The sequence below is a fragment of the Lampetra fluviatilis genome, chromosome 24, assembly GCF_964198595.1.
Source record: "Lampetra fluviatilis chromosome 24, kcLamFluv1.1, whole genome shotgun sequence".
Classification (NCBI taxonomy): domain Eukaryota; kingdom Metazoa; phylum Chordata; class Hyperoartia; order Petromyzontiformes; family Petromyzontidae; genus Lampetra; species Lampetra fluviatilis.
In genome coordinates this window covers 3,334,543-3,358,190 of record NC_136298.1, presented here as the reverse complement: position 1 = coordinate 3,358,190, position 23,648 = coordinate 3,334,543, and the positions used below count along the sequence as shown (strand labels likewise).

General features: G+C 50.9%; 1 protein-coding gene across 7 annotated transcripts in view; it reads left to right on the top strand.

Moving 5' to 3' along the window:
* Positions 1–23,648, top strand: part of LOC144941080 (ELAV-like protein 2) — a 192,961-nt gene that overhangs the window by 101,657 nt on the left and 67,656 nt on the right. For 3 of the 7 annotated variants that reach the window (XM_078867524.1, XM_078867521.1, XM_078867527.1), the window contains exon 2: positions 14,978–15,257. In XM_078867524.1, coding sequence (XP_078723650.1) covers positions 14,978–15,257 — 280 coding nt within the window. The remainder of the gene's footprint in view (positions 1–14,977; positions 15,258–23,648) is intronic. The other 4 variants (XM_078867526.1, XM_078867525.1, XM_078867522.1 and 1 more) reach the window with 2 other exon arrangements.

The following is a 23,648-nucleotide window of genomic DNA, read 5'->3' as shown; positions in this document are numbered from 1 at the left end:
GGTTATTTTCCATCCGCATCTTCTTCTCCATTGTTGTTATATTTTGGCTCCGTATCACAAAGCACTGGAAAATGCTGGAATATCGTAATGATAATTATAATGTTTTATTTGAATACATACGCGTGGTATGAGGGTGGGGTGGTAGGGCGCTTGACTCACATTTATTTATAACGCTGTGTAGCTGAAAATCTCACTTTAGTGGGGGGGGGGGGGGTCACTCAGCCAATCAGCCCTCCAGTGCCGTTGTAATGAATCTCACTTGTTTTTCCTTCATAATGCATTGACCCCCCTCCCTCCCCCAGCATGGAAATGTGGAATTTCCACCACTGGCTCCAAACCCACCAAAGGAGATGAGTGCGGGAGATAATTTTTTAGACTTTTGTATCATTCAGAAATCGCATGGGGCAGCGGGGGTAGGGGGCGGTTTACCGTATTTAAATTTGTATACATTTTTGATATTTTTTTATCTTTCCACCCATCGTACCCGAGTCGTACCTTCCAGGCACTAATTGCTCTGATCTGCATCTCCACGCCGATTTTATTTCATCCTTGAGCAAGTGATTTTACCTATTCATAGAGGATTTGCACATTTTATGACATTTAATTTTTAATTCCATATCCACTTTGCCACTTTCACTTAGGATGACCCAAAGGTAAACGACCACCACCCTCAAACGTGTACACCTTTCGCAGATGAGCACAGCTTCCCTGTTGCGCAACACACTTCCATATGGTGGCACCGGTGCAGAAGTCAGAGCACACGGAACCCGCTAATCCGAGTTCGATCCCTGGCCAAAGCTAATCATTGGCGAGTGATGTTTGAACTCTTCCTGGGCACCCAACCCTTCAACTGGCCCACGTTGACTAGTACGGTGTAGTATGGTCAAACAACGCTCACGGTGTGGAGAGGCAGTGCATTGACAAAGGGCTGTACGTTATTATTGTCTTGTGAAAACATTTTGACATATACACCCACAAAAGTCTCATTGAGGCCCAATATTTATTTTTTGAGTTTTACTTTTTGTGCGGGGAAAACCGGAATTTTGGGGTTTTTGAGAGGCAAACAACGCAATGTAAGTTAACAACAAAGATGAAACAGTCGAGTAATTGCCTAGATTAAGAAAGTGCCAGACTGGATGAAATTATAAGCAGAGACAGTTGCCGGCTCCATGACTCGCCGCAGCAGGGAGAAGTCTCCAACATCAGTGGACAGCTCAGGGATGTAGATTGTCTACTAATTTGCACTGAACGGTGAAAAGAAAAAACGACCTCATACTACGCTTAAGCATCCACATTTATAATCCCAAACATAATTTATAAAATGTATAATTTACATAATTTATATACCCGGACATTGCTCCGTTAGTGACATAAACTGTAAGAGCCAACGCTGGCTTATGAAAATCCAACATCACATTAATATATATTACACCTAATGAAAAAAAAGTATCACACAGAGCGAGATGCCACTCCACCGATGGCTGCCACCCGTAATAAATCAGACGATGAGTTGTAAAACAAGACACATAATGACGAAATCATTCTTTCAGATAAGCCGCCGCTACGGCTTGAAATTAACAATGCAACTATTCATTAAAGCAGAAAGATAATTAATAAGATAAATCGGAGGCGTTCAACAATGTACGCCCGACACAGTGCGACATTTATATGTATCAGCAACAGAATGAAGTAGTAGTAGTAATAAACAACTGCATCCATTTGAATTGGAATCTTAATTATTACGGATGTAATCTTAACCGTGAAAAAGTTAACACAATAATGTACGTATTGGGATACAGCGCTGCAGTAGTCTGATGGGGCAACTGACCTCTGCCATGAGAATGTGGAATTCCCACTGCTCGCTGAGGGTTACCAGTCGATGCAAGCACTCGCCAACTCGAATTTCAATAAAGGACACGCGAATAGCATTTTACTTAAACTAAATACAACACATTCAATTTGACTTCTATGACTCTAATATCCGGATTATAAGACACACTGCCCAGGGATGTGTCTTATCATCTGATAGGTTTCAGTGTGTGTCTGTGTGTGTGCCTATATTTGTAAACTGTCTTGACAATGAGCACAAGTTTGGGGTTTTGTCTCACTTTCTGGAGCGTTTTTGTAATCTGGATTAGCACGGTTTGGCTACGTACGGTGCGAAAGAAGTTCAACATAACGAGTATTGACAACTTGACGCACCTGCAGACGTGACGTCGGCGATTCGCTGGATGGTGGTGGCTATGCACCACGTGACTGCCTTTAGCCCAGCACTGTGGAGGCAGCGGCGAGGGTTGGTGGACCACACACGGATGTAGTGGAACTCCCTACATACGGGAGGTTGCCGTACCCTGGCTCGTTAGAAGGCGGCACAGCAACGTTGTATGGGATAGAGTGTTTCCACCTCGCACGTGTTGGTTCTCTCCGCGTGTATAAACAATCATTGATTGCCCGATTCCTCCGATAATTATTTAAACCGAAGCACCACAAAACGTGAGACTCTTCTACACACGCGTGGCGTGATGTTAACTCCCTCGCCTGGTATACAGGACGTCGTGGGGTTCAATCCCGACCCTGACGCCAGCTGTATATTTGGAGTTTTCACGTTTCTCTCCCCGTGATCGCGTGGATTTCACTCGTGGTCCACCGGTTTTTCTCTCCACATTTGTAAAGAAAAGAGTTCAGAGTATTTGTCTGCTATAAAAGCCGCTTTGTTGAGCTATCATTTGTGGGCCATGTCGCTTCTGAAAGAGAGCTGCATAGCTCAGTGGGCTTTACCTGGAAAAAACAAAATAGTTAAACAGTCAATATATAGAGAGGACCGCAGAACTTGGGCAATCGTTGGCACCGGCTGACTAGCTGGCTGTCTTCGTCCCGATCTTATGTGGTCCCTCCTCGCGCCTCTGAGTCGTCCACTCTCCCAGAACCGGCCCTAGACCTTTGGGGGCCCTAAGCAAAATTTGGTTGGAGGCCCCTTTGATGTATGATTTTTTTCACCCACTAGCTAGCAGTGACTCTAGGGGGCCCTCTGCTGGCCACGGGGCCCTTTGCAATTGCAAGGGTCGCTTAGTGGCTGGGCCGGCTCTGCACTCTCCCCTCTCTCTCTCTCTCTACGAGAGTGAGCGGATACCGTGCGACTCGCCACAAGTCGATAATTATTTAAACCGAAGCACCACAAAACGCGAGACTCTTCTACACACGCGTGCGTGTGTGTCTGCTGTCGGTGGGAAGCGGTAGTGTAGCAGTTAGCGCGCTGCGCTACGAACCCGGTGATCCCCAGTTCAATTCCCGCTCGTGGCCAACACCGGTGACAATTACCTGCACCGGTGCTGGACCTCCCCTAGGTCGACTCAGCCTCAAATGAGTGCCTGGTGCAGTGTGTAAACATCGCCACTGGGGAGACAAAGGCGGCCGGGCGTGGTGTGCTGTCCACCCACCCCCTCGCGTGCCGTGCCGCCTTCATAGGTGCTCGCTAACAGCACTTGCCCCAACGGCCTGTTGAAGGCTGTACGGGGAAATCTTTGTATTTTGCTCTCGCTCACGCACATGCCCCGGTAGTGCAACTTGCCCACGATTACGAGATCGGCGGCGGCGGGAAGGCCGACGAGCGGCGCGGCTTAAACTTCACACTCGCAGCTTCCACACCGCCAGCAGCAGCAGCACGGCGACTCGACGCGGCGATGATGTCACAGGCGATGATGTCACAGAGGGGGGGGAGACAACAGCCCGCAGTCAAAGGGGGAGGCGGTGGAGGTTGGCTTTTGTCTCCAACTGTTTGTTTCCTCCTTCGACGTCTCCCTCCTCCTCCCCCTCTGTTTTCCTTTCTGCTCCCGGCCGAGGGCAAGGCGACGTCTCCCGCCGTCAGCGCCGGGTGCAGCCACGGGCACACGCACAGCGCCGCTCGGCAAACGAGGCCGAATCGAGGAGGTTTTTACTCCGCGAAAAATTCTCGACTTTTCTCTCTCTCTGTTTCTCTCCCCGAGGCCTTGCGGATCACTGGGCCCAGTGACCTCCCGACCTGGCCACTGTGAACCTGACACTGTCATTGAGAATCTGACACTAACACCGTCAAACCAGGCACCGCCACCACGATGCAGACGCAGCCATCGTGAACCTTACACGGCGGTGAAGAATCTGACCAGGCCACTGTGAACCAGACACGGCCGCTACGATCCTGACGCAGTCGTTACGAACCTGCCAGTCATGAAGAATCTGACGTGGCCATTACAATGTGTGTGTGTGTTTTATGTGCGCTTCGAGCAACGAGACTCAGAGGTGACTCCTTTGGTTTCCGTACGGGCCACCATTGTGGATAAGGCAGTACCCCTCCTGGCAGGCACCGATTATCACGCAACCTGTGCCCTCATCTTCACACTCCCCACACCCCCATTTCACACCCGGCCCAACAAAGAGCACTCTGTTTCGTCGTGATTGTGACGAGCAAATAAGTTCGTTTTTTTTTGCACGTGTTCATCTAATGAGACTTACATTCGCATGTTCGTACAATATAATGCTGACCCCACTAACCCGCGCTGCCAAGCCGAAGACACGTTGCTGCGTGACACTTGAGGCAATTATTACCTTCCAAGACTTTTGGGTTCAGCGAAACAAAAAAAAAACGAATAGAATATTTCTCATACAAATTCTCTCGCCTAATTTACTGTATTTCTAAGACATCGTATCTAATAGATTACCCCCCCCTCCCCCCCAAAAAAATATATATAGAAAGAAATACCTGTTCAGCGGTGGTGCTAGTGGTGAGCGCACTGTGCTGCACATCCAGACCCAAGTTCCATTCCCAGCCGTGGCTGATTATACTGTATTATTAGTGGTGAGATGTAGCGCACCCGGTCTGTGGGCCCCCTCCCACCTACCTATCAAGCAAGACACGCTGACCAGTGGGGTGAAGTATGGTCAAGCAACCCCTCCCATGGCAGACCCACACGAGGAGGCACTCATCCAGCAGTGGATTGACAAAGCGCTCTCTAAATGGCTGCAAGCTCGAACTCAACTCTGTAATAAGTCATTAACACTTTTTGCTACGCACATTATTTTTTTTATTTTCGCGAGCTGACAAAAAAATAATGATCAATATCGACTCGAGTCAATATTTTCGATTCCTCGTGCGAGCGCGTTATTGTTATTTGCCCTGATTGCTATTGACATTGCTGTTATTTATTTTGTCTGCCGACCCAGGTCGCTCTTGCAAATCGAGGCTCCTCCTGGCCTCGCGGATTCTCGACAGGTTAAACGAAAGAACGCGTAGGAGAAGGCTTTCGCGACCCAATGTTACTCATGATAGAGTTGTTGTTTTTTGGTTGGTTAGATCGCGTAAATACATACACGTGTCGTGAAGCCACCGCCACCCGACAGTCAACTGGTAACGTTTGTCACGCGAACAAAACGTTACCAGTTATCATACGACCTCCCTTGCCAGTGTCAAAATATAAGAATAGGTTTTACCATTTCTGGAAATAAAACAGTTGTGTTAAAATGTTTAAACACCAAACAGACACCTTTTGCAAGGAATCACGTCTGCATTAACCACATATACTTGTGGTGAACATGCAAAGAAAAAAACATGCTCTGGTCGCATATGCTTTGTCTTTGCATATACATGCATATTTTTGGTTTGCATGTTCACCACAAGTATATGTTGTATAAGTTGTTAATGCAGACGTGATTCCTTGCAAAAGGTTTATGTTTGGTGTTTTCACATCTAAACACAACTGTTTTATTGCCAGAAAAGGTAAAACCTATTCTTAAATATAAAAAAAAAAGTTTCAATGAGTTACTACTTCAGCACACAGGTGTGTTGGAGAGTAAGCCCACGACATTTACAATCTGTGTTCGACGTTTTTCTGGTGATCACAACCAGCCTCATTCGGGCCATTATTATGAACAAACAAAAATGGCATTTCGACTTCACGTGCCGTATTCCTGCCCAAACATGCGTCAGGTGCTCACCCCCACCATGTGCCCCTTAGCCGTTGACAGCAATTCCACATTCCCAGAGCAGGAGCCAGCATCGCCGCAGTGCAGCCAACACGGCCGCCCGTAAGAGCACAACGCTGCCGAGGGGATACAATGCTTATCGTCAAAATTAGTTTTTTTTTCGACGAGACTTTTAGGGATTGGGTCTCGGACCGGAATTTTGCAACAGCGTGCGCGTTGAGTGACGGGTCGTGCCTGGGGAGGTCGGTGTGGGGGGGGTGGCAGTGAACGCGCGACACGCTCGCCACTGTGGGGAAAGAAGCCCGGTTAACGCCGGCGTGCGAGCACACGCGGAATGTTTGAAGGCGGCTGAGTTCCGTCCACTCCGCCTTGCCACGCTCGCTCTCTCGCTCGGCGAGGGGCGTTTCTCCCTTTGAGCACGCGTCACTTTTAGCTTCGTTGTTACGTCATCGTCGTCGTCATCAGCACCAATGTTAGTGTCCATCGCCACGCGCCACCGCCATCGTCATCATCGTGTTAATAAGGTGATTGTAATGCGAACAGATATTCATGTCCTGTTCCTTGTCGGATGCGTGACTTTGACGTATTATCACTGTCACCATCAGAATTATTTAACAGAAGTAGAATAATGCCCTGAACTTATCAGTTATGACTTCATTATCAGCAGCAGCGTTGGTTTGACCATATTATTTATAGGATCAATAACTGCATCATTATCATATAATCAGCAATAAACTATAATCTCCTGAACCTGTTCCTTACAGGGTATATTTCATTGTTACTGTTATCACCATCATCATAATTTTCATCAATGCCACCACCACAACCACCACCATAAATCATTGCCAACACCATCATCATCATGATCATTTCCAGAGATGGTTATAGGGTGCATGAATTCGTTATCATTATCATCGATATCATTCATCAAAGCCTCTGCTTACGTGTGGCCCTGAAGCAATTTCAACATCTAGAAGGAGACCCCAATTGCTTGCTGGAGTAAGACATTCTTTATTTCCGACAATTGGCAAAATTGTTAACATTCCGACACGTCGGTTGGATGTACAGCCTGGCCCCTGCCATAGGAACATGGAATTTCCACCACCGGCTCAGGGCCCTTTTGAGCAGTGTGCGTCAAACACGTTCAGCGAACGTTGGTAAACAAACATCTGTGGTCGGACCTTGTTCGGATTATATTATCAACGATGACGTTCACGCGTGCGTGCGTACATGCGTGCGTGTGTCTGTGCTGCGGGGAGCGGTAGTGTAGTGGTTAGCGCACTGCACTACGAACCTGGCGTCCCGAGTTAGATTCCCGCTCACGGCCACCACCGGTGACGTTTATCTGAACCGGTCCTGGGCCTCCCCGAGGTCGACTCAGCCTCGAATGAGTACCTGGTCTGGTGTGTAAATCATCGCCACTGGGGAGACAAAGGTGGACGGGCGTGGTGCTGGCCACCCACCCCCTCGTGTGCCGTGCCGGCCTTCATAGGTGCCCGCCAACAGCACTTGCCCGTGACAGTCTATTATAAGGCTGTACGGGGATCTTTGTCTACATGTGTGTCTACGTGTGTGTCTACGTGTGTACCTACGTGTGTGTCTACGTGTGTGTCTACGTGTGTGTGTGCGCGTGTGCTGCGGCAGTCCATTATCCGGAGTTGGCATATTTTAGGGACGCGCACAAATCACCGGGAGACCGCGGTGTCGCCCTCGTTGTACCCGCCGAGACAAGGGGGCTACCTACGCACGTGCAGAATGTAGCGGGCAGGCGCTGTTAGCGAGCACCTAATTAGGCTGACGACAGCACGGATGGTGCGGGTGGCGGTGTTGGGGTGGGGGGTTAGTGGCGCGCGCCGCCCCAACGCATTTGTCTCCTCGCCCGTCCGCCCGCACCCCGCCGCTCGCTTACTCACCAACGGAGTCCATCTCGGGGCCGGCATCTGGTGAGGACGTGGGCACCAATTACCCAAAGGGCGCGCGCATGGGCAGGCATCGGGCCGAGGATGCTGGGATGTTGTACGGAGGTGGCGATAATTTACCATTGAGAGCCCCACTGCTTCCACACACAGCGAAGGTAAAGCTCCTCTCCCGTAGGGCCTTAACTCACTGTTGGGGCAAGTGCTGTTAGCGAGCACCTATGAAGGCCGGCACGGCACACGAGTGGTGTTGGATGGTAAGCACCACGCCCGGCCGCCTTTGTCTCCCTAGTGGCGATGTTTACGCAACGTATCAGGAACTCGTTGAGAGGCTGGGTTGAGTTAGGGGAGGCTCAGGACCGGTTAATATCCAGTGGGATTCAAACTCGGGTCACCGGGTTCGTTGCTCAGCGTACTAATCCGCTACAACACTAACGCTAGCACACCTATAAACACACAAAGGCAAAGATCCCCCCTATAGCCTTAACAGACGTTTGGGGCAAGTGCTGTTCGCGAGCACCTTTCAAGGCATGCACAGAGACAGAGGCGCTCACAGTCGCCGTCCACAGAGCAAAGGGAAGCCGCACGCACAACACACACGCACAACACACACACACAACACACACACAACACACACAATACACACAACACACACAACACACACAACACACACACACAACACACACAACACACACACAACACACACACACACACAACACACACACAACACACACACAACACACACAACACACACAACACACACACCACAACACACACAATACACACAACACACACACACGACACACACAACAAACACACGCGGTCTCCTCTAATTGAAGTCGGGAGTCAAGTACGGCGTGGCCATGAATAAGGCGGTCGCTGAGATGAATTGAAGTGCACACTAAGAGGATATTTCTCGTGGAATTAATGGCTTTGACAAAAGGGGGAAGTCGCACCAACCGGCACAAAGATCACACGGGATGAAGGGGCTATTACTCATGTTTGGGTAAAAAAAAAAAATTGGGGGTGGAGGGGGATTGCATGGTGGGGGGTGAGAATACCACACAGCTGTACCACTCACCTGCCCCCCTTCCAGCTGTGCCAACCGATGAGGCTCGCTTCCGTCGACAGCCAAGACAAGAAGCCACACAACTCGGTTGGCGCTGTAACAAGACGGTGATGAACAGAGATTCTTTTCGCGAGAGGAGGAGGAGGCAGAGGAGGTGGTGGTGGAGGAGGCAATATTAGGGGACACTTAAAAGCCACGAAATTATTGGCACGAACATTTCCGCTCCGTTATCTTGTGCAACGTCGAAAAAACAGGTGAAAGGTGCGGCCTTGCAATGGCCTGATCCAGTCAATGGCGGTGGAAGCGCCTCCACTCGAGCGAACTCCAGACGTGCTCCGCCGACTCTTCCAGACGTTGCCTGGACGTGCCGGAAGAGGTGTGCCTACCCACACTTTACCCCACCACCACTACCACACGCGACCTGCCCCATCGACCGTGGCCAATTCAGTAACGCCGCTGGGTTGATATAGACGGTGGCGGTGGGGGGAGAGGTTGGGTGGCAGGACGTGAGGGGGAATTCCTGAATCTCGCCCCCATCGTTTCATCCCCCGCGCCTGGGTGTGGGATCGAACCGGCGACCTCTGGATCGCAAGTCCAAACGTCGCTCACTGTTACACCTTGTGCCGGAATATCGTCCCGAATGCGCCCGATCTCGCCAGGGCTCGGAAGCTCAGCAGGGTCGAGCGTGGACGGCGCGCGGAGGGTGTTGGAGACCGCCGTGCTCCCCCAAACGGGTCGCCGTGGGCGGCTGCGGGGCTGATGCAGTGGGGCTGGACACATGTAAAACCAAAAAAAGGAGCTTTATAGCTCATCGGATTCCTCCAGTACAAATAAATATTCTGATTCAGGACAGCGTAGCGCGGTGCAGCATAACGAACCGTTGTGCCGCGCTCGCACGCGTCCACATCACCTACGCTCCGCCGAGCTTCATCAAGCCTCGCTGTGACCGCCGTGGGGAAGTATGGCCCAGGCGTGATGGAGGCCGCCCGTCCGGCAGTGGAGTGACGAGCTGGAGCTGTCTGTGTGCACGGCTCGGGGGGCCGCGACGGTGAGGGGGGGGGGGGGTGTGATAGTAGCATCCCCCGTGTTAGCTCGGGGCGCAGCGACGATCGTCCTCACTCAGTCTGCCGCGGGGGTGACGCTCGCACGTCCGCAAATGAACCGAAATCGATTGGCACAAATTAACGGCGACACGTCGCTGATCTCGTCAGGGAGCGTAAACCATCATCGCGCAAACTGCGGCCATGCTCGCAGCAGCGGCGGCAGCGGCTTTTGGCTCGCCATCGAACAAAGATGGTCACCGCATCGCGCGGCACTTTCAATGCGCTTCTGCGGCCGTCTGGAACGCTCTTCCTTCCGATATTAGTAAGCCACTGGGAGCTATGGCAATTTTAAATCTAGATTGAAAACTCGTTTCTTTAGAGCAGATTTTTGTGTTCAGTTTGTTGTCCTTCACCCGCACCTCCGATTAGCAAGGTTGGCGACGTACGGGGAGAAAGAAGTTTAACATACGTACGTTCATCCGTCCGTCCGCGTGTTGACGCATCGCGGTTTTTGTTTAATTTACAAGATGCGTTTATTTAGTAACGTTTTTTTCTCATTCTTTCTCCGAGCGATTTCACAGTTGTTCTATTCGTGGATCTCTCTCGAGCTTCCCGAATCTGTGTGAAATGAGACGAGACGAGCGTGTAAGGTGATTATCGTTTTTTTCATGGTGGCGGCGGCCGGTGGCCGGATGCTGTCGCCGGCGTCGCTCTGACATCGCTCGCGACGCTCGCGACGGGACGTTGCGGATCGTGAAATTGGATAACGCTGAGAGACGGAGCGAACTCTAATTGCTCCGTCTCTCTCCGTGGACGTGCTTCTCAGACGCGTCTGCCTCCCTTTGGCCGGGCGACACGGCGGCGAGACCTAAACTACCTCGCCTTGGATTTATCTCCGGGCCCTCCGATTTCTCCCTCCACATTTATGATCAACGAGTATTTGGCTGCTATAGATATCCACGTGATAGGCCACTTCGTTGAGCTAGCATTTGTGATAGCCAGGTCACTACTGACAAAGAGCTACATAGCTAAATGGGCCTTACCTGGTAAAATATATTTTTTTTATAGTTTACACTGCCGCTATACAATTATCACTTAGCGGGTGTTATTGTTTTATTTTCAACACAACACGAGCCCGGTGCAGAGCACCGATCACAGAACAACAAGATGGGGGGGGGGGGGGCAACATTTTTGCGAACAAAATCCGGAGATTGACGCCGTGGCCGGGCTGTGCACGTGTTCATTGACGCGTGTGACAGGCTGTGTGTGATGCACGTGTTCATTGACGCGTGTGACAGGCTGTGTGTGATGCACGTGTTCATTGACGCGTGTGACAGGCTGTGAGTGGTGCACGTGTTCATTGACGCGTGTGACAGGCTGTGAGTGATGCACGTGTTCATTGACGCGTGTGACAGGCTGTGTGTGATGCACGTGTTCATTGACACGTGTGACAGGCTGTGAGTGGTGCACGTGTTCATTGACGCGTGTGACAGGCTGTGAGTGATGCACGTGTTCATTGACGAGTGTGACAGGCTGTGTGTGATGTACGTGTTCATTGACGCGTGTGACAGGCTGTGAGTGGTGCACGTGTTCATTGACGCGTGTGACAGGCTGTGAGTGATGCACGTGTTCATTGACGCGTGTGACAGGCTGTGTGTGATGCACGTGTTCATTGACACGTGTGACAGGCTGTGAGTGATGCACGTGTTCATTGACGCGTGTGACAGGCTGTGAGTGGTGCACATGTTCATTGACGCGTGTGACAGGCTGTGTGTGATGCACGTGTTCATTGACGCGTGTGACAGGCTGTGTGTGATGCACGTGTTCATTGACGAGTGTGACAGGCTGTGTGTGATGCACGTGTTCATTGACGCGTGTGACAGGCTGTGTGTGATGCACGTGTTCATTGACGCGTGTGACAGGCTGTGTGTGATGCACGTGTTCATTGACGCGTGCGACAGGCTGTGTGTGATGTACGTGTTCATTGACGCGTGTGACAGGCTGTGAGTGATGCACGTGTTCATTGACGCGTGCGACAGGCTGTGTGTGATGTACGTGTTCATTGACGCGTGTGACAGGCTGTGAGTGGTGCACGTGTTCATTGACGCGTGTGACAGGCTGTGAGTGATGCACGTGTTCATTGACACGTGTGACAGGCTGTGAGTGATGCACGTGTTCATTGACGCGTGTGACAGGCTGTGTGTGATGCACGTGTTCACTGACGCGTGTGACAGGCTGTGAGTGTTATTTGGAAAACTGCGTAAGTCATAGATTTCGAATGTTTGCATACGCGTTATTATGTGTGTGTGTCAATCGGCACCCTGGATACACCCTCGCGAAACGACATGTTCCATCTCAAGGGATTATCTAGGTGAAATATTGATTGTTATATTGAATTCAAAAGTACATTGCATTCCAAAATATCAACTCCTAAAGTACGACATCATTGCAATCGCATAATTCTTTAGGCAGTGCAAACCTATTGGCAGCGAATTGATATTCCTTGAGAGTTTAATTAATATTGTCAGAAGGGTAATGCTGCATCCATCTCTTGCCAGTCCTGGTACTGTGGGTACCGGCTGTGATTGCCTGTAGGGCTATTTCTCAGCACCGTGACATAATCGTTCCAGAAATTAAGTCAATAATTTGAATGCCAGCTTAACACGCATTGTAAAACTTCACACCAAAGCCCCGTAGACATTTTAATCAAATGTAAAAAAAGAAAAATCCATTAGGGAAACTTTCAGCTTCGCGACCTGTGTCGGTTTTAAATGCCATGAACGGTGAATATCTACTAAGTTGTGGATTTTCTTGTTGTTTGTTGAGTAGCGTCTAAATTAATTCCCGCTGCACTCCCCTTGGCAAATCTTTACAATGCGGCTGAGCTCCGATTTGTTAGTGGGGCAAGGTGCATGCCCACGGAGAAAAGAGAAGTTCACATAATCTTCAACTTTATATTTGATGGTGAACATCGTGGACCAAAAAAAAAGACTCGAGGCATTTGTCAATAACACCGTGATCTTGAAAAACAAAACATATATAATATAATAGAAGACGTCTCGGGCAGGTTTTGACAAACCTGCACAACGTTTCGCTGGAGAAATGCGTCCGGCATCGTCACGTGTGAACAAAAGCTGAGCTCTCGCGTCAGGCTGACACTGGCACTCATTGGCCATGGTGGTGACTGGCAGCATTAGTCACTCCAGGTGGCACCGACTCAGGCGCACTATGCACTCACATAGCCAACCACGTGAGTTGTACGAGTGTCTACGTGGATATATGTGAGTGTATGGGTCTCGAGTGCAGCCGTTAGCGCGCTGCGCTATGAACCCGGCAAGCAAAGTCCGATTGCCGCTCATGGCCAACTCCAGTGACGAATATCTGAACCGGCCCTAGGCCTCCCCTTGCTTGACTCAGCCTCAAATTAGTACCTGGTGCACTCTGTAAACATCGCCACTAGGGAGACAAAGGCAGCTTGGCGTGGTGCTGGCCACCCCACTCCCACGTGTATCATTCCGGCCTTCATAAGTGCTCGCTAACAGCACTTGCCCCAACAGTCTGTTAAGGCTATATGGGGGATATTTGTATTTTTAGATATTTTACATATCAATGTGAGTGTATTGGTCTCTGTTTAAGTTTGTGGGTTGCGCGTGTATGTATATATAAGTGTAGGGTATCTATGTGAGTCTATGAGTAAGTCTATGGATCTCTCGTCTAACGACAGTAAATGTGACAAGAGATGAGGCACGGTATGGACAGAGGCGCACGGTGAAGTAAAACCAGAGTGACCAACCCCGCGCATTAGCGGAACTTCTGGCTTAGGAGACGAGGGTAGAAAATTGGCATTTGCACGATTTTGCACGTGGCTTTAATGGCTAGCTTCTCAGTGCAAACGATGTTGAAACCCGCCTGTTTAACTCCTCAATACTCCTCACGTGCACACGCGAGAGTGTCTCCCTGAATGAGCGGTCAATGCTGAGTCCATCGTTGTTGCCTCTACCACCCGGCCACTTGAGGTGCTCACAAAAGCACAAGGCCACGGACGTGTATGGGGCTCAAGTCAAGTCCGTTGAACATTGAACGCATCCATAAATCTGGGCGGCTGCGTTCCTATCCGAACGCCTTGATGCCATACATTACATTACTAGTCACTCACCGTGTTGCGCGTGCAACAAACAGTGGCGATGAGCGGCATTGCGATTGAAACTGATACAATGCCCCCCCCCCCCCACCATCGACTGGACGGGCATTGATCTCGGCGAAATGATCTCAATGGGCAATCACTTTGGGAATTGATTTGCATGCAATCAGTGGAGCGGCCGTAATTGCGAGCGATTTCAATAAAAAGTGAATGGCGATCGCACGAGACTGATCGATCACAGGGGAAGTGAATGGAAGCTTCGCGTTGACAATTGATCACAGTGAGCTTTTGCTGCCTCTCTTAGAAATGGACCGGACACCGTAGCACAGCTCACATCCTGTTGGCACACGCGCAAACTCTGCTGTTCTCGGCTACCGCATACCAGTTGGACGCTTTGTGAATGGGAAAGACTTGAAAGCTGTCGCCAAAGTCCGCCACCAGTGGTCTCGGAGTGGCGTCACGGTGGCATCGCGCGAGGGCTGTGACGCCACATGCGACCGATGGTAGCCGAGACTGAACGGCGCGACTGGAAATCATTTGAATCATAATCGGTTGTTCGCTTTTTTTTTTACGTTAATTATTCGAATCGGTACATCATCACCATAATCGGTACATCATCACCATAATCGGTACGACATCACCATAATTGCGCCGCCACCAAAGGTGGGCCATCGCCGTCATTTCCCTCTGTGCCAGGGCGCAGGCCGAGCTGGCGCTACGCCGCATCGGCGGCTTCCGCGTCGCCCCCGACAATCAGGCAGCGGAAGGACGCGCATCTCCCCCCCCCCCTCTTTCTCTCTCTCGCACGCGTGCCTTGGAGGGGGCTTCTAACGTGCCGTGCTTTTCTCACCAGCAGGTACTGGCGGCCATGGAGACCCACCTGGCAAACGGATCGGTGTGCGGCGGCCCGGCGAACGTTGGGCCCAACTCCGGCGGCGGGGGGGGCGGCGGCGCCGGCTGCCCGCTGCTGGGGCCCTCGCTGCAGGCCGCCGGCTCCTCCATGGAGGACAGCAAGACCAACCTCATCGTCAACTACCTGCCGCAGACCATGACCCAGGAGGAGATGAAGAGCCTGTTCGGGAGCATCGGCGAGATCGAGTCGTGCAAGCTGATTCGGGACAAGATCACAGGTGGTTTGTTATTTTCCAGATTTTTACTTTTGCCCTGGAAAGCACGGCCGAGGTTGGCCGTGCTGGAGCGCTGTGCCGGCACCACTGAGCGCTTCGTCCAAGCCAGAAGCGCCACTCTGGCACTGGGGAGCGAGGGGGGGGAGGGGGCGACTGCACAGATTTCTCCCTCCGTGCACTTCTATCCAGCGCCACTTCTCTAGTCGCCTACCACTCCCCTTTCGTACGGAGCCATTGACTTACTCAGAGACCCCCGTAGGCGCGCATGCACGTTCACGATACATGAACAGAAAAGAGCACCGGAGAAATACACAGCGGCCCCTTGACTTGCATCTTGTTTTAAGCCAGAATTCCCACGTGTCGTGTCAAATCAAATCCTCCGCCCTCAGATCTCGTTCCGCCGCGTCCTCCCATCTCACTCTTGGTCTCCCTCTCGTGCTTCTCCCCTGCAGCGGTGGCATTTCCTTGGCTCCTCTAAATTCGACGCCTTCTCGACATGTGCCTAAACAATCTGAGTCTCACTTCCGTTACCTTCTGAAGAATATTCATGTCCTCTATCACGCATAAGCTCACTTGTTTTTGTGACGTAAGAGACAAAATCGGGTTCTTGAGTTGTGAATTTGACGAGTCTCACTCAGCCTTGTCTTGAATGGCTGAATTTAAATAAAATATTGGCCAAAATGGTGTTCATCTCCATCAGGGGCACTGAGCCCATTAGTGGGAATTCTTCATTCCTTTGGCAGGGCCCGATATAAACTATACAGTGACGCATGTTGGCTTCCAACAAAGCCACATGCGGGTTTTTTTTTTCGCGACCCTGTATAGACGATGAGCTGGGTTCACCCAGGACAGGGATTGAACTCAAGTGCCGGTCCCTCGCTCGATCCGCAGCGCCGGGCAGCCCAGCCTCGGCTCAAACGGCGGTCACTCGATGCGTCGGGCCTTAATTACGACGCGGCAACGTTAGCCGCCTTCATTGGGATTGTCTACGGAAGTGAGCGCTATGAATAGCCTGATTAAAGTAAGCAAATAAATACATATAGATCTGCTTAAGCTGCCCACAAACCGAAAGGTGGTCTTAAAAAATAATAAGCACTTCGAAATTCCAATTTCACCACTTTCCGCCGTTATTCTTGGGGAGGATTGTTCGGCGATTAGCACGCGTCCTGGAGAGCTAACTATACAAATAAATGGGACCCCCAATTTTCCCCACAGCCAATTTATATGGAAATAGGCAGCTGATTGTCGTGCCCACGAGGACACACTCACAAGCGGCTGTGTGTTTATTTTTTTGCCTGCTGCATCCCTCTCCGATCGCCCCCCCACCCCAAGCATCCCGGATTTACACGTGGAGAGAGCGTATTTGCGTTCCGCGCACACGCACTGGCCCCCGTCGTGTGTCGCGCGTCGCGCAGCCCGACTTTGAAGCGCGTCGCGAGCGTCGCGACTGTCGCGTTCGCCAGATCGACCCCTTTGCCCTTTGGTGTCACAAATGGCCGAGGCCCCGTCGGGGTCCCGCTCGTCGTGGCTGGCGCCAGCGTGCTGAGTCGCCGCTTGAGTAACATTGCAAGAGTCAATGGGGGAGGTGGGGGGGGTAATTGTGACGCTACGACTACCGAGGGACAACCCCACTGACCTGTTCTGGGTAACCACTGTCTGAAAAATAAGAAGAGGTTTTACCCTCTCAGGCGATAAAACAGGAGGTGTTAAGATGTTCAAACACCTTTTGAAAGGAGTTAAGTCCGCATTATCCACACGTATGTGTGGATAAACGTACAGACAAATAATATATGCATTGTCTTTGAAACTGATTTGCCTACATGGGAGACAGCGTTCTTTATGGCCTTGTATCGCCCATGTCAGAACAGAGAACGCCGCGTATTAGAGCATTTATAGTTCGGGTTGAGCAGCAATATTATGGGTAAAACCTCTTCTAATTCTTCATACTTTGATGGTGGCAAAAAAGGTCCCACGACATCACCACTGTCACCACTGTGACTCGTCTGTCCTCGAGAGTCGTGCCACACTGTGGGCCCAAGGCCAGAGAGCTCCCTTAAAGCCGCCACTCTCAGATCACTCGCCCAGTTGGCAATTTGAGTGTTTTGAAGCTCTCGTGACTGCAGGAATCCATACTCTTTGGTTCTTTCGGTAAAGTCACGTGGGTAGAAAATAAAATTAAACAAATCACGACGTTTCGATCGCAACACACGCGGTCGTCATCAGGCAATGTTATGACGACCGCTTGTGTTGCGATCGAAACGTCGTGTTTTGTTTGATTTCATTTCTAACTACGTGACTTTACCGAAAGAACCAAAGAGTTATTTGAGTGTTGCTTTGGGGAGTGAAAACGGGAGTGAGTCAGCAGCCCTGCTTACTTGTTTCTAGGCCCTAAGCCAGTGGGTGAAAATTCCACTTTCCTACGGCAGGGCTCATTTGCGGAGAACAGTGGCGTAATTTGTTGAGCGATCGGTGCTTCACTCTGACACATCTTAGCCACCCGTGTAAAATTCCAAATCAGTGGAAAATGTTTATCTGCACCTCACCATCTCAGTCTATGGTTTATAATTATGTTTGTGTAGTTTCACCAGCAGGCGGGACTCATATTTCCCATCGACCCCGGGGAGATGGTGACGATAGCGGTGTTGGTGAGGTGGTGATGGTGGTGATTATGACTCTGATGTTGATGATGATGATGGGTGGGAAAACAACATTTGAACTCATAATTGCTCTCCATCGGCGGTGGCAGCTCCACGTTCCCCTGGACGGGGGCGATTTTCTCCATGGGATGACCGCTGTAGACTTTCTGTATGAAGTGGCACTCGTGTTATGAAACCACGGAGGTATGATGAGCTGCGTTGACCCCTAAACAGGATTTGAAATTTATCAGAATAACACTGCACCTCCTGCCTGGATCATACTCAACACACAAGGGGCAAATATAATATAAGTATTACTAATCTGAGGATGAGCAGTGTGCGTATGCATGTTGAACTTCTTTCACACCATACGTAGCATAGTAGTTTGTGCACTGCACCTTTGGACCGCGATAAAGCTATTTGAACGATTCCTGCCCAGGGCCACGCGATTCAGATATCACTCGATCAGTGGCGAGTGATATCTGAATCAGTCCTTGGCTTCGTCACTGACCAGTGTAGTGAAGGATGGTCAAACGATGCCCACGATCAACACGATGAGTGGGTAGTAGGCCTATGCCCAGCAGTGGATTGACAGAGGCCTTTCTGAAATTTATGATTCGTAACTAATCTGTGCACATTCCATTTACAGACTTTCCTCCATGAGGGTACATTCGCAGGCGTGCACGCTCTCACCCAAAGTAACGCATCGACGACACGCATGCTGCAGCAACAGAAGGGCCAAGGGTAAAAATATATATCCGAAACGTACTCGAACAAAACAAAAAAACACGCGCCAAGCCGGCTATAAAAGGGCTGCGCAGAAGAAGAAAATAATGAAATAATACAATGAATGTGGGGGAAAGAAAAAAAATCATAAAAGTCAAACGTAAAATGAAGGCGGTGGAGCGTGGGTGTTGGGGCTGGTGCGTGAAGTCTCTTAATTTCATCGTTGAGTGGCGCGGGCAGCAGCAGCGGCAGCGCCAAATGGCTCTCCCACTTCTCGCCTCGCCGAATCACTCCCAACGAAGGGGTGGGGCGGCAGTGAAGGGGGGGTGGGACTAGGCATAATCAAATCAAGCAAAAGTTGAGGTGCCCCAAGTAGCGCAGCAGTCCCCGCCCCCCCCCCCCCCCCGGGTGATTCAACTAAATATCAGCTCGGATTCAGGTCCTACCAAACCAGCCAAAAAAAGAAAATCTAAATTAATGTGAAAGGCTAATTAATCTCTCTCAGTTTAACACCTTAGGCTTTTCGCGACAAATATTATCCATAATAATTGTAAATACTCTCCGACACACTGGTGTGCTGAACTACGTGACAAACCTTCCTAATTGGCTGTAATCGGGTGGTGGCGGGTTTAACGGCACATTTACATCTACGCGATTTATCCCCAAAACAAACCTCTCACGAATAATCTCTCTGACCTCTATCTCGTCTGCAGCTCTCTGCTCTCCCCTTACCACAGTGCGTCGACATCTCTCATTCCGCGGACAGCTCTCTCTCTTTCTCTCTGTCCCGTCTTGTCTGCATCTTTCCTCTCTTTTTGTTGGCTTACAAACAGTCAAACGCGCCGTCCGTTCAGTCGAGCAATGGAACCGATAATCTGTGGAGTCATGGATTGCCTCTTGGCTCGAGCGGTGAGTTGTGCTGGCTGCCTGCAAACGCGGTGGCCAGGAAGAAATCACTTCCCTGCGACCGCGCGGAGGCGTGGCGGCAGCAGTGGTAGCGGCAGTGGTCGTGAGAACTCACGACTCACAGTTGGAAAGTCCCAAGATCGATTCCATATCAGGGTGTTGGCTCAAACCAATCATCCATCCAGGGGTGAATAAATAAGCACAAGTACTTATTTACGAGTACTTTTGAGATCTCAACTGATGGGCTTTTGTTTGAATGGAGATACCGGTCACTGCCATGGGCATTTCCATCTTTGGCTTGCGGTAAAAAAACACAAGGGGTGCGTATCGCCCTGCGCACTGCACTTTGTTTGAGTGGAGAGAGAGAGACGGTGATGATGTCTCCCGAACGGATAAAAGCCAACACGTCCTGGCAGATGGTGCCCGCGGTGGCCAGAAATGAAGCCAGAACAAGAACGAGAACGGAAGGAACAGAGGTGCAGCACAGAGTGGTGGAATCTGGCGTCGGGGATTGTAAATCAGGTAACGAATAGTACGGGCGTTATCAGTTGCACGCGCTCGCGTGTGCGTGCGTGTCTGCGCACGGTAGTGTATTAGTGGCGCAGCGGTTAGCGCGCGCTGCGCTATCAACCTCCGCAACCCGAGTTCGATTCCAGCTCACGGCCAATACCGGTGACCATTATCTGAAACCGGGTTCTGGGGCCTCCCTTAGGTCGACTCAGCCTCAAATGTGCGAGGAGTTGTAAACATCTCCATGGGCGGAGACAAAGGCGGTCTGGCGTGGCGCTGCCACCTACCCCCTTCGTGTGCCGTTAGCAGCCTTCACAGGTGCTACTCGCTCACAGCACTTGCCCCAAAAGTCCGTTCAGGCTATACGGGGGATCTTTGTCTGGTGTGTGCGTGGGCACGTGACAAAGGCTTGGCGGACGGAATAATAATAATAAAATAGATGGTGATGGCCAACTGCAAGAAGTAGTAAAAAAAAAGTAATTTCTTAAAGGCAGTGAAGCTTGTCACGTTTTATTACTTCTCTGCCAACAGCTTAGTCAGATGGTCTTGCTTGGCAGGCCTTGGCGGGCAGGGGAATAAGGAGGGAGGGATTATTTTATTATATTTGGGCCCTCAACGGACGTGAGACGCGGCCGCAGCTCCAGCCGCCCCCCCCCCCTTTCCCACCTCCCCGTTGGATCAGAAACTCGAGAAGAGCTGTCGGGGAAAAAAAAAACCCGGCGCTGAGAGTCGCGCGGATGGTGTCAGGGAACTCTGCCGCGTACGTGCCGCCCGAACAGTGCCGCGGTGATCGCCCCTGGCGCCACGTGTCCGCGAGCTCGGTCGCAGGCCCCCCAACAAAACGTCGAGTGGCCTGCCACAAGAACGGCCGGGGGGGGAAGAGGGGGTTGGGGGTGGCGGCTGTTGACGTCACCAAAGACTGTTGAGTTCACACGTTTGGATTGCAGAACTTGGGAAAGCGAGGATGGTGGCAGCAGGGAATTTCCAAAAGGGAGCGGTGCTAGGGAAGAAGCGACCTGCTGCGTGCGGTGGTTAAACGCAGCGCGGATTGCAGGGTGCAGGTGGGGGCAGTACAGCAAGTAGGCTGCCGCGTTATATCCGTGCGTATATATTTCGTCACGAGGAGTTCCCGCCTCTGGAATGTCGGGTTTCTTGCGTTGTTCTGGTTTCGCCCCACACTAAGCCGTGCTTAATTGAGCAGCGGACACACTCTGACTTGAATGATGAGTCCAGAACCAGAAACCGTAGGTCGACGGCCCAAGCGCGTTCACGCTAAAAACAAACATCGTGGTGACGGCAGAGATCCGTGGTTCGAGCCGAAGGCCGACCTGGTTAACACCGCAAGCGCATTACCCGTTAAATACCACGCTCCGTCCGCTTCATACTGGACCCTGAACAGGGGCGGTTTCTTCATTAGGGCGATTGGGCGACGCACCACCAATGTCATTCAACCAGAGAGTCACGCTAGCCGTCACTGTGCCTCTGGATATAGTCCAATCAGCGTCATGCTACGTTCTGTGGAGTACCGCCTCTTTTTGGGCGATTTCCCTCCAGCTGAGAATCGCCCCGAGTGGTCCCATAGACTTACATTCAAAGATGGTTTTTTTCGAACGGGGGCGCTGTAATGCATTCTCTATGGCTTCCGGGAGGGCTCGCCCTAACGTGCTTACGTCATCATACGTGCTTACGTCATCATACGTAAGCACGTTTCATCCAACAATATAATTTGTCGCCACCTAGTGGAATCTTTAATAAAATAAACTTGAGTGGTTTGTTTTAATAGTGAGTATAGAAACAAACAAGATGTATTGTAAGAGTCACTTTATTTTTCATTAATATTAAAGAAGTGAAGTTGCCTTTACATGCTTAAGCTGTTAATTTATCCATTGCATGGGTGGACCTTATCCTTATCAATCATCCAGACATTTGCCCCCCCTGAGAGATTTTGCAGGAGCCGCCACTGACCCTGAAGATCCCGTGACGTCATTCTGCAAATGGTGGACCATGTGCGCCGGCACCGTCATTGTCCAAATTGACTAAATTTGATCATAAAAAAAAAATCAGATTTCTCAATTGGGATTACACAGCAGCAGCAACATCGCCCCCCACCCACCCCTGCTCTAGAAACAACTTCGATTCACAGAGGCGATAGCCAGCATAAGCCTCAGACCAGACATCGTCCTCTGGTCTAGAGGAACCAAGAAGGTGGTCCTCATCGAGCTCACAGTGAACCTGGGAGGAGAGGATGGAGGAGGCGCATGAGCGGAAGCTCAGGAAATACGAGTCCCTCATCCTTGGGAGCCAGCAGACCGGATGGAGAGACTGGAATCTCCCAGTTGAGGTCGGCTGCGGCGGGAGCTTCTCGGGACAATCACTCCGGAGAGCTCTGAGGCTGCTTGCCATCGAAGTGGTGGCAAGGACGGAGGTAGTTGGCTGACGTCAGCAAGCGGGCAGAAGCGGCATCCCGTTGGATCTGGCTGAAGAGGAACGTGCGGTGGCAGAGCCAAACAGGCGGCAGGGAGGTCAGAGGTCAGAGGTGCGTCGAGTGGCGGATCGAGGGGGTAGTTTCCACTTGAGAACCCGGCGAAGTCTCCACTCAGCTCGGTCCGAGTTAGGGGGAGTAAGTGCCTTGAATGAGGAAGAAGGGGGAGCGATTGAAGTGCCAATCCGGCCCACAGAAGCCGCAGGGTTGTGAGTACCTGTCAGGTGAGCCGGCAGCGATGACCCCCATCGCATTTCGAATATGGTGTTGTATGCTGCGGCTCTATAATTATTCTTGACCATCGGCCACCGCCTTGTGCGTAGCGACTTGCCCTGCCCGTACGTGGCGGGTGTTGTTCTTTTTAATTTCGACTCAACACGAGCCTGGCGCAGAGCACCGATCACATAAACTATAGCTCAGTGGGCCTTACCTGGTAAAGGATACGGCCGTCCTCGTTATTGTTGCTGTGCAGAGAAACGTAGCGGATGAATGGAAGTGGTGGTATTGTGCAATACGAGGTCGGTGCGTAAAAGATCCCGCTAGGCCGCCCGTCTGTGACGTGGTGTAACCTGCCGCTCTATTCGTTTTAATCTGCGACGTCCGTTGGCTATGAAAAAAAAATGTTATTCTTTGCACAAGTTATTTCACAAAAAATATGAAATGGAGATGATTCTCCTCTGCTGCCCCCTTGGTCTGGAGCTCCTATTTTCCCCAACCATCCATGCTCATGACTCCCTGCCCCAGTGCCTTCCTTCCCTCTGACTGTGCCTGCCCGCCTCTCTCTCCCTCTCTATTAAATAAACATGCCCACTGCTTCTGTACAGCGTCTTAATACATAATAATATATCTTACACCCTAAACCACAACAAAACGTCTCAGAGTGCAGACGTTTTTATTTAATTTTTTGCCTAGGGGGATTCCCTAATGGCAGCCCGTCCCTGTGATTGTCAAGAGCTTGCATTGGTTTGCTAATCCACGTTTTGAGATCCAGTTATGATCCGATGCCACAATATTTGCACGTATTCTTTCTACTCAATCCCACTATTGGGCAGCGCTTATCTCCTTGCTCTGAGCCCGGTGACGAATGTCCCACATTCCTCTGGCATGGTCCAGTCTGTATGTAGAATAGGGTGCCGT